This window comes from Pelecanus crispus, chromosome 9 (genome assembly GCF_030463565.1).
Source record: "Pelecanus crispus isolate bPelCri1 chromosome 9, bPelCri1.pri, whole genome shotgun sequence".
In the NCBI taxonomy this organism is placed as follows: Eukaryota; Metazoa; Chordata; class Aves; order Pelecaniformes; family Pelecanidae; genus Pelecanus; species Pelecanus crispus.
Genome location: NC_134651.1, coordinates 44,483,559 through 44,495,893, shown reverse-complemented (window position 1 = coordinate 44,495,893; position 12,335 = coordinate 44,483,559). Strand labels below are relative to the sequence as shown.

The 12,335-nt window shown below is 35.9% G+C and overlaps 1 protein-coding gene across 2 annotated transcripts in view; it reads right to left on the bottom strand.

Annotated features, from left to right (window-relative positions):
* Window positions 1–12,335, bottom strand: part of RALGPS1 (Ral GEF with PH domain and SH3 binding motif 1) — a 113,248-nt gene that overhangs the window by 76,712 nt on the left and 24,201 nt on the right. For both annotated transcript variants that reach the window (XM_075716205.1, XM_075716204.1), the window contains 4 exons: window positions 12,229–12,312; window positions 11,653–11,742; window positions 9,944–10,036; window positions 7,753–7,879 (listed from right to left, as the gene is read on the bottom strand). In XM_075716205.1, coding sequence (XP_075572320.1) covers window positions 7,753–7,879; window positions 9,944–10,036; window positions 11,653–11,742; window positions 12,229–12,312 — 394 coding nt within the window. The remainder of the gene's footprint in view (window positions 1–7,752; window positions 7,880–9,943; window positions 10,037–11,652; window positions 11,743–12,228; window positions 12,313–12,335) is intronic.

Genomic DNA, 12,335 nt, shown 5'->3' with positions numbered 1-12,335 from the left:
TATAAGAGGGAGAGCAAAAGCCTCTAGAAGTTCAATATATTTTTCAGTAAGCCTGTAAGATACTTACTGTGTGTTTGTGTGCATGTGCTTGCACACTTTTCCCTTATTACCTCATCACTTCTTTACAACAGTATGATGTGCATTAAACTGATGTGTCATGTAGCATGTGTTGTATATAACTGAAAGTAGGGTTTTTAATATATTAGATTACCCCTGTAATATTGTAATCCTTTAATAAAGCAACAAATGTTATTTTGACATGTTCAGATTTCATCCTGTTTTAGTTCAGATTACTCATAGCAAAGAATAATTACTTAATTTCACACCACTGCCTCATGACTCAAATCAACTCTGATACGCAACTACTATTAACATGTGTGAAGTGTCTAAATATTGCAACATCAAAAGCAAAGCAATTTTCAGCTGAGAAAAATACTAAATTTCCACACATCCCAAGGAGGAAGAACTGTTTGTAGGTCATATGAAAACCCCAAAATTCTCAAACAATGTTCAAGCTTTATCTTCCACTGGTTTATCTACTGGACACTGGAAAACAATTAAGTTTTAGGTAAGAAATATAAAATGCAGCTACTGGCTCTACAGCCTGGCCACAGTGCTCTAACAATTAGGATTGTAGCATTAAGGCAGTAAAATTCCTGCTGATGTATACAACTAACCACTAGTTTTGTCAGAAGAAAACACACACAGCAGACTGACGCCTACCTTAGAAGAGTCGCTTATGAGTTCTTCAATGTGTGTGGTAGGTATGCACATTCAACTTACTATATGTCTATAACTAAATAATCAAAACTTCCTGAAAGTACTTCAGCATAGCAATATCCTTATGTCACATTCACACTCCACCCTATTCTTGCGCTCCTTTGGTAACGTGCTGCCACAGCATACCCAGGTAGAGCCAACCCATAACCCACGGACTAAGATACATAGGCAGAAAAACAAACAACACCTGAGTCGTGTATTACTTTGGAAGAACTTCATGCTACTGGTAACTAACTACTCTGGAGTGTTTGCCCACTTTTAAAACATGGGTCACTATGACCGTTACCTCCCTGCACTCACAGGTCGCATGAAAAGGACTATCAGAAGCTTTATGAAGAGAGCAATCAAGATACTCTTCCAAGTGCTACTTCATGCTTGTCTTGAATTCATATTTACATCATAATAAAATACTTTGCAGAAGTGTTGTAGGGCAATGTTTTGAACATACAGATTTACTGAAATTAAAGGCACTGGAAAAAAGCTGTCTATGCTACTACACCGATTCTATTCAGGAAAGGTATTCACCAATTGGAACTTTGCTTGACTCAGCATGGACCATCGAAGTAGGACAACAATAAGGACCGTATAATTTGTAATTTAGCCAAGGCTTTGTCAGATAAGCCCTCTAGAAAATGGAAAACAAAAAACAAAACCCAACTCAAAAACCACCAAACCAAAACACAAAAACCACATCCCAATGTTCAATGCAGCATTTTTTTCATAAAATTTGCATAAAATAATTTTAAACAAACCCAGAGGCTGGCACATCAAAACCAATTAAACATAAGGAACTTGGAACTTTTACAGTGAAGTAAGTTATTGGCAAGTATATTGGCAGAATCACACATTTGCAAAATTTCTCTATGCCTTTTTTTTTTTCCAAATTCACACAATAGAACTCCGTTTGCACTAGATCCACCATTTCACTACTATGAACTGTAAAAGGTCTTAGTTTTTCCCGTTTCTCTAATTATTTCCAATTCTTTCAGTCACATTCTTGTTTCATCGCTCCCCGAGGCAGTACATCTCTGACGTTACGCTGGCTAAAAATCACATACAAAACATTTTCCTATCATTTGCAAAAGCGCATCAGCTGAGTTTATACAGAAGGAGAGAACTGTAGCACAATGGAGAAGAGTTCTAACAGCTTCAATTCTCCTGTAGTCCTTCATTTCAAAAAGTACTATAGGAATAGTCCTGCAGCAGCAAACCTCCCAAAGACTTAGGTTGCTCTTCTGACTATTTGAAATATATCTACCTTTTTCAGAACAGTAAAGAAAATGCTGTTAACTCATACATTATCTGTGTATCCGGAATTACACAGCGTGGCTCCACCTACAGCATTTAGACAAAAGGCTATCTCACAAGATTTAAGTTACTTCAGAAGACAACTCGTTATTCTCTTATACACATATTTCATAAGAGTTCTTTCCTGAAACTGTTCTATTATTCAAAGTTTTCAGCATTATCCCCATTGTTATATTCCAAGAAAAAAAAAAAAAACCAACAAAACAGAACACCTCAACTCAGTGAAATCTGTAACAGAACATACCCATCTTTGTCCTTTCTATAACATAGATACAACCTAAAAGACTGCCTACAGTGAAGACAGGAAAAAGTTATAGCTAGTCACTGAACCCATGAATTTTCAAAACAATGTGACTGCTCTTTTTTCTTAGATCACACTGTGGCTAAATGCTTCCAACAGTCCAGACCACAGCCTTGCCAATCTCGTGAGTTTCCCCTCTCCCCCCTCTTTCTTTTTTTTTTTTTTTTTTTTTTTAAAAGAAAGCTTGGAAGATCTGTCTGAAATTAAAACAACTGTTGGATGTTTTAACATAGTAGTTTTAAACATAGTAAGGAATACATTAATCTCTCATATTATAGCTTGAGGTTGTAAACATACCAGTTGTTGTCTCCTGTATTCATCTGGTTACACAAAGGTTTAACTGCACCTCTTAGGAAGCAGGGAAAACCTTACTTTAAAAGAGCAGCAACACTGCTTAGTCTTTGCAATCACCAAGGAGAGGTTCTCTGTGATGTACGAAACCTGAGGTAAAACATACGCAGGAGGATAGGAAGTCTAAAGCAGGTTGGCTAGACACCAGCAGGAATTGCAGATTCAACCCTGTAACTCAGGTAACGTGGATTTTTTCCTTTCACTTCCTTTACCTATGTCTTTTATTAAGTTTGTAACACCTTTGTCCATTTCAGAAATATTTTTGTTTTAACTTAAATAAAAACTGGCTTGGAGTGATGCCCCAATAACTGGGTAGTACTAAAGCATTTCTTACACAAGGCTGTGAGTCAATTGTATACACCAGGGTATTTGGTCAACTTAAGCAGTTTAACGCCCCGGCACGTTCTCCAGCACATCTCGGACATAATCTCAGACTGCCCCAGATGGAATGAGAACTGATATCCCATAGCTAAGTAACTGTCTTAGTGAGAGACAAGAGGCTCTACAGCATGAAATGGGAGCCCCATGAACTCTGCAAATCTTCAGAGGTTTTGTCACTCTCATTCAGTGTTGTAAGTTCACTATTTACTCCTAAATAGATCTATGAGTCTACTTGTTCATTTAAGCAGACAGATTAAACAAGCTTTTCCATACCTAATAGTCTCCCCTGAGAAGATATTTTTTCACTGAAACAAGTCCCCTTTGAATATTCTCTTTTGATAGGCTAAACATTCCTTCAAACCTGAAATTATTTGCAAAGAAGTTTCAGTAACTCGTACCAATTTTTCAACACTTTTAAAAAGTATGGCCATTAGGGATGGCCATCAAATTTATTTAATAAGAAATAATTTACATAAACAGTGCTGACTGTTATCCACAGGAATTTGTGCTGAGACTCATGCTGTTCAACATATTCATAACTGACCTGAAAATGGGAGTGAAAAATGCAGCAAAAATCTGCTGATGACATTAACTAGTTGAGGGGAGCAAAGAGAAGGGCTGACTGAGAGGAACTGCAGAAGGACTTATGAGACAGACTGCTTGGACAATAAGACAGAAGACCGTGATACATGGGGGGGGGGGGGGGGGGGGGGGAATGTCCCGACTTTCCATATAAAATGAAAAGAGCAAATAATTGCCAATAAAGGCAAGATCCTGGGATTACAATAAATAGTTCCTGAAAACAACTTGCTTTTTTGATTGCTACTAAACTTTGAGCTAACAGAATTATTGTTAGGAATTATTAAGCAGAACACAAAAAACTTTCTGAAGTCACTGTATAAATCCAACATGCACTTTTATCTTGAATTTTGTATGCAGTCCATGTGCACTCTCTTCCCCTAAAGGATACAGAACTGAAACGCTGCCACAGAAGGTTGTCAAGGATGCCAAGTGGCATCTGTACAAGGCACAATCAAGTAATCCAAGGACTCTCTGGAGACTATCAACATTGGACAGCATTTTAACTGTAGGTTTCTTTTTTTAATACAAGTTGAACTACACATTTATTTATTTAGCACCTGAGAGAAATACTCAATCCAAAAGTATGTACATGTCTTCTCTTGTGTACAAAAAAGTGTTCATGGATACCCGTTCCGTTTTTTTATTTTCCTAAAAGGTCTGTTTGGTAATGCAGATTGGACAGATTTTCAAAATCTGCAAGTTTTATGAATGACAGAACCTCATTTTTTTGTCTTGTAAAGTCTTACTTTCAAATAGGATTTGCACACTTTCTTGATCTAGTAGATAATCTAATGCTTCAGGACAGTACAGAAGAAAAAGTACGAGTAAAAGCATCATTTAGGCAGGTTCTCAGAAATACATATGTGTCTTACTCTTAGACACCTTCTGAAGGCTGTCACACCTATATGCCTGTGAAGACATGGTCTCTTGTTCAGAATTCTGGTTTTGTTGTGGCCATATACCAAACTCGTAAAAAAATTTTTTCTCTAGAATGCAGTACATAGTCTTCAAATGTCTCATACCTAGTACTAGCACCAAAAACTGTTTCTGAGACAGAAAGAAAGCAAACGGACCCTTTTTTTTCCATTTTATGGAACAAATACTTCTTTTTTTTAATTCTTATATATTTCTTGTAGACCAAGTACAAGTTTTAATCAATCATTCCAACTTTCTGCAGGAAAAGTGTTCAGAATTCTCCCACTGCATGTTCATGTTGTGTAATAAACTCTAGGCTTTAAGAACTAGCTTAGCTACCATTAAAGTTTTCTAAGATCTTCCCTCAGGGCACAGCACCACCTAATCTGGGTCCTGGAATCCTCAGGGATCCAAGAGTTAGAACCTTACAGGGTTTGTCAATGTACCTCAATTGCACAACATAAACAGAAAACAAGTTACATCTAAGAGACTATGAGAATGCTCAGAGCAGCACTACAGTTGATGCTGGAGTACAAGACTGTAATGAGGTACCTGGGACAATTCTTACCAGGCATGTATTTCATCCATGCAGAACATATGGTCCCTATTGCTATATAAGTTCATTAAGGATCACCAGAAAAAATAGGACCTTGTTCCTCCTCAAACTTCCAGCTAGACATGCTCTCCAGACTTATGCATTGTTCATTATAGATGCAAATAAAGAGTAAGGTATATTTCATGCACATCTAATGAGAAAGCCCCACAGGGAAGAAACAAAATTCTGCTTTCAGTGATCATTAAAGCTACCAAGACTTCTGTTCTTCAGGAAAAAAAAAAAAAAACTGACAAAAAGTAGCATAAACACAAAACCAAGACAAAAGCAACCATCAACTGTAAGCACTAACAAAACTGCTGTCACGCAGAAAGGCTTAATGCAAAGAGGTTGCGTGATATGAGAAGTCCGTCCAGATGACAATTTTGAACATGCTTGAAACGAATGGAGGTGAGCTCTGGTATGTCATGTAGACAGCCTTTTCAGACCTATGCAAACAACCCTGAAGAGAAGATTAGCAGAAAAAATACAGCATTTCATGATTTTAACCTTGACCAGAATCAAACCAAGCCCGAATCAGAAGTTCATTCCTTCAAAGAAGGATGAAGACAGCTTAATAGACTAACTGGCAGGACAGCTGTATACAAATAGTACACAAATGCATGAAAATTTTACAGTCCTGAATTTATGCCAGTCTTCCACTTCATAAATACAAATACACTTAAGTAAAATACTCCCAGCAATTGTTCATATCTGGTATGTCCTAACCTAATAAACTGCCTTTTCAACTTTTAAATCAGGCTGTCCATGACAACCTATCTGTCAACAAGGCTTGGTGCATCTGTTTTCTTCTCTAACCGTCTCTTGGTAAAGAATGAAAGCAGTTCTGCAAATGACAATTTGGAAATGAACTTACCTTTACAGATCTATACCCCTTGCTTTGGGAGTTGGGGGGGGGGGGCAGGCAAACAAAAAACTACCTCCAAACCACTTAAAATAAACACTATACCATGTGTCATGGGTTTCTTCTGAAGTATATGCACTAAATCAACAGAATAAACGGCAAAAAAGCCAAAGGGATAAAGATTCTAAAAAGCCTACTGCAAACCAGATTAAGCTACTGATTGGTTTGAGTGCTTACACATCCACATAGAAGTTTTTTTGTAGTCCCTTGAATCGTTTAAGACTATAAATAGGTTTGCAGTGCTAAAAAGCCCATGCAGAAAGCAAAGAGTTCTCCTGATATCTTTTTGAAATTCTATGAATATGCCAGGTTTGCTTGTGCTAAGTAAGCACTATGACAATGATGAGAAGCCTTCTAGGAATACAACTCGGTTCTCTAAGAACTGTTATGTATCATTCCTAGAATACTTAAATTTTCTTATGTGTGTGGCTGTAATTGTAGATCATTAACTGGAATTCCTATGTCAGGAACACAGCCGTTCCTAGTACTTTAGGTAAAGGTATTTCACATTTGATTTTGTCGAGTTCATGTGGCTGAAGCACAGGGCAGAATGATGTTAGATGAGGAAAAAAATTGCATTAGAAGTGGAATTTGTCAATATACCAAACTTTAAAACATTTAAGACACCTCTTTATGGTGTATCTTGTTGCTTATAACTGTCAAACATTAGTGACTTGTGCTGAACATCTGCGATTGAGATTCCAGGCTTAGTTTGTTTTGGGGTTTTTTTGTTTGTTTTGGTTTGGGTTTTTTTTAATGTATTTTTTCTGGAAGTCATATTCACAGAATGTTCAAAACAATTCTTTCACCAGGACCATGCTTTGCTTATGTGGACTGCTATAGAAAAAGCACTGTATTTGTCTTTTCTTGGGCACTAGAAAATAATTACAATAGATTACCTTATTGTTTCTATTATATCACTTACAGAAGACATGGTTAAATACTTCTTAGATTAACTCTTTCTTTTAAAAAAAACACCACTAGAAAGACATTCCAGTGCCTGAATGGCCTTCTTTAACAGGAATCTGTTCTTTGCCGTGTTCCTCAGGAATGCTAGCACAGTTCAGTAACGGGCAGGAATTGTGAGTTATAAGAGTTGTTGGGGAAGTAATTACATAGTGTGTCTGCATGAATAATACAAGGAAATACTGAAAGGACAAGCCAGTCAACTGAATTGACTATTTAGTTTGTATCTCTTTTCAAAGTATTTACAAGAAACTGACACAAACCAACAACTATAATTTAGAGATAGCAAGTTATGAGGTATCTGAAAAAATAGTCTAGCAAAAGTGAAAGCTACAGGAACGAGGTCTTGAATCACGCTGTACTCAGACACTTCTGAAACCCAGTACTCTTGTAAATTCTGATGACATCAAAAGGACAGTAAACAAAGACATACTTACCCTTTCAGATGTCAGTAAGGCACAAAACTTCTAGAAGTTAGAGATCCTAGACAGTGTGTAGCTTAAAAATCTCCACTAGATCTAATTTTTCCAAATATCAAATTAAGTAAACCATACCTTCTATATATAGTGTTCTTCAGGTGCACAACATGCTACATTAGTGCTTGTCCATCAAAATGAGCTACAGATAAATAAGGTAATTGTTCACACTCACCTAAATATGGAATGGTAGGAACCATTTTTAAGCTTCTGATGTACTCTCGTGTCCTTTTATAATTATCTTCCTTAGACAGTAAATAGTCTAACTTCTCAAAGGTGGTCTTGTCTTTGCGATTCAAAAGCTACAAAGAAAAAAAATGAGAAGTCAAATTTTAAAAGACAAATCAGCACAAAGACAACAACAAATAATAGTTTGTTGAATCACCCACAGTAAAGGAAAGCATAGTCAAGTAAACTATACATTCATCATCATCACCCAAACCAGCACATTTGAAAACGTGCTGCCTGTTAAGGGGTGGGAGGAAGGCAATTCAGCCTAAGTCTTAAGCTATGAACAAATATGATTATTATTTCTGAATAGTTTATCAAGGATCCACATATCACTACCTCAGAGTTTTGAATAACCTCAGCAATAGTAAATTTTTAGAGGAAAAACATATGTTATTATACAGTCACCGACATTCTCATAGTTTATCAGATTTTCTAAAAATCCTCTTGAATTTGCAAGTAGAAATAGCAATGCAAAATGCTTTAAATAAAGTGTGCCATTTCAACAGTGCCTTATTAAAAGTATGACAAAACTTTTTTGAAAAAAGTATAAGGAAAGTAAACCACTATGATACTTAAATCTTTGTTTTCTATTACTGGACTTACTACAGAAAATCAGAAAAATATTTACCAATGCAGAAGATCCTAAAGTGATAGAATGAAAAGTAAACACAAAATACACAACTGTAGCTATAAAAAGACATTCCCTGTTTGAGCTGTTTTTAGAAACACCAGCAATACTTTTAAGACGATTTTTAAAGCCAATTGAGTCAGAATGAGTGGAGAATTACGGCACTGTACACTGGTTTCTCGCAGTTTTACTTTCTGACAACAGATGGCTGTTCCATAGCACATTTCTTAATACACCTCTTCTCTGTAAAATTCCAACTCTTGTACTACAGAGCTTATAAGCCTAGCTGCTCTGTTTCTAGAGAACTCCGAGTCTGGCCATTGTTATAAAAAATACTGCAATGGATATATGAGAGCTAGCTGCTTCATTCACTCTTGGTCAGGATGGGCTCAACGGGAGTCATCAGTGAAACAACATTGTGCACGGGAGCCCTCAGGCCCTTGGCAACTCTGGAAAAGTGCGCACCACATCATGGTTCAATAACAACCGTTAATAAAATGTAACACAAAAAGGTACAAGAGTGAAAAGATTTCACATAATTTCACTGTTTTCTTTCTGAACAGCACTGAAAATTCCTCGAGGCCCTAACTCTGCACTATATCGTATTTTCGAACTACCGTGCCTGCAAAGAGCCTTATACCCATTTAGGTCTAAGTTCTGCAATGAATTATTCACACACTTAAGTTTGACATGTGAGTGATTTTTCCTAGTTAATTTCCAACTTCATCAAGCTGCTCAAAACAACAGGCACTTACATTTTTATTATACTATAGCTTAATTCTGCACAATCAAACCATAAAAAAAGTTACAGGCATTTTAAAGACATAATAAACTTAGGTAACAGAGTTACATATAGCCATCTTTATCAGTCCTCAACAGTTAATGCGATCCATGTTGGGTGGAATACTAAATTAATAAGAATTACCTAATCCTCTGTATATTTAAAGATTACATACAGCAGGAGTACATTATAATTGTGTATTCCACTTTAAAGAAATAGCAAAACTTACAGTAAATTTCAATGAGAAATTCTGCCCTCAGAGACCAAACTTCTGAAAACAGAATTATCAATACTTTTAATTTCTAAAACAAATAATCATAAAATTAATGCTTCTGTATTTGTAATAGGTCTTTTTTCTTCGTTTCCTTTTAGGCAATGTATTAATGACACACACTATGATTTGGATAATAGGATACTGATACACACTCTACATAAGGATATTCTAAGATTACTTATCCACTGAAGTCCTCTTGAGCATACAATCAGTAGCTTCTAGAACACACAGGAAAACAGACAACTCTTACAGGAAAAAAGGTTGTTCAAATATATGCGGCCATTTAAACTCTACTTTCACAAAACACGTAACAGATCACTACTTCTGCTATGATGGTACCACAAAATATAAAGAATCTTCTTCCACAGCATGCAATTCAAGAATTCAGGAGAGTTCAGAAGACCTCAGAATTCAAACGAGACAGAAAAGACAATGGTCAAGGAATAACTTACAGCCCAGGTTTTGGTCAGTCTGAAGATAGGTGCACTTTGCAGTGCTGACACCACGGACATAAGAGAATGAAGGTTATTCAGTTCTAGAAGCTTCTGAAAAAAGGGAATAATAACTTTTAGTACATCGAAAAGGGAAGCAGGATTAATTAATCTCCAAGTTGCATCAATAAAATACAAAATTTTAATTCATAAAATACAAAGTTTTCATCAGTGACTGCAGACAACATTATCCAGTGCTGGCAATGTGCAAAATTCTTAAGACCACTTTAAAAGTTGCGTATTTTCCATATATACCCCTCAAAACAACAGGCATTTCAGTTGTGAGAATACAAACTGTATTTAATTTGAATTTGTTATTTCCTAAGGCTGTTCCTTCAGGAACGGAAAATATGAAAAAATTATTTGATGCATTGTTCTTGAAAATTAGTAAAATGTTGGAAATTAAAAATTTAATCAAGACAAAAAACAAAGATGCTGATGACCCTTTCAGAATTAATACAAATTTTATTTAGTAATCTGTTTTACAGACAGATTTTCCTCACTTCAACAGACTTTAAATTTGCTCTGTGTTAGCAATTACGCAAAACACATTGATATCAAAAGAGATACTACTTTGGAATAAAGCTATCTCAGATTATAAAGTTTCCTACAACATAGTTGCAGAAAGATAGAAAAAATGAGAACTGCTGTCATGTAGCTTCTTTGTAAATCTTGGATTCATCCTTGAGTGATTGATTTACTTATTGCTCAGGAGCATTTGAGGAAGATCTTGATTTTATTGAGGGAAAAGAAGGAAAGAGGGAGAGAAGAAAGGGAAGAAAAGAGAAAAAGAGGGCAGTGTTTTCCTTTTTGCAGGGGGTGAGAAACCCCCTCTTATTTCTAAGAGCAACCTAGCACCTCCAAGTTGACCATTCTCCTAGTACTTGGACTATGCACTTGTGCCAGGAACTTAGTGAGATACGTTCTCTTCTGCATAAGCACAAAACTGCTAAGTAAACTGATTGGAAATATTCACCACACAAAAAAAAGTATTTTGTATTACACGGAAAATATTATTCTAATTACCTACACACACACACACAATTTCGCATGTACAAGATTAGCACTCAGGCTTTTGATTCAAGTGCTGTCCTCTTACTAATATTAGGAAGTGTCACACAGGGTCATACAAAATAGAATGACCACAAGTCATGAAGCAGAAAAATATTTTTTTTAAATATATTTTTTAAAAAGTTAAGAATGACTTGTAAAATGCAGTGCTCAAACTCATTAAAATAACCGAGCTTTAATGGTGGTACTTTATACCACCAACTACATGTTACAAGTAGAAATACAAGTCTCACAATAGCTGTTTTAGAAGCAAGAGATTTCTTTTCATAGAAGATAAGTTTGAAAGGGGGGAGACAAAAACCAGAACAGTTCACAACCATGTTCAGTGTTGGCAGCACGTAGCTGGCCATCAACAAGACAAACTGCTTTTAAATTCATTAGGCAAAGGTACAAGACGAGTCACACTGAAACAGGTAGTTTTATTTAACCAAGTAAAAACAATAGGTGTCATACCTTCATCTTATTCACGTGGTACAACATAGCAGATATGCTAAAAAAGAACGTTACCCTCTGTAATCCAACAACGGCTCATAGGAGTAGTGCAGAAACAAACAGAAAGGAAATGATTTTGAATGATAGTACAAGAAAGTTGCACTTACTTTAGCTATTTTCACAAAATGGCTCAGTATTTCTGCCCTTATTTTTAAGGTCTGTGCTGTTAATATTTCTCGTACAACCCAAAAACTGACCTATAAAGTAAACACATATAACTGGATTTATTTACAAAAAAAGGACTTTAGTAGATGAAATATTTGTAAACTTTCATGATGCTCCAAGGAGAAAACAGGGTAAGGAAAGAAGAGTTCTGATCCCATGAGTTCTCATCTGTATAGCTGCCATTGCCCAAAAGCATTACCACTGGATATAAGTAGGTAGAGAAGTGAGGCAACACTAAGATAACTGAATGAGCAGGTGAAACACAGAAAAAGAAGGAAAAGAATTGGTAATGTTGTACCATGACACATTGGCAAAAATTATTAGGAACTAATGGTCTAGAGGAACAACACAAAAATGTGGACAAAGCAATTGAAAACAGGAACTGCCATTTTAAAATCTTAATCTTCATTTAGAAAATTATTCTTAAGTTTTAATTCATAGCAGTAGTTCTATTTAACTTTATACTCCAAGACAACTGTCAAGCAGTACCTGTTCATCACAATAAACGAATGATTTACCTGGTTAAACCTCCTAGTAAAGGCAACAATATTTGGAGCGAGGATATGTTTTTCTTTCTTATTCCATCCGCAGCTGGCTAGTTCCTACAAAACACATTTAAAAATTG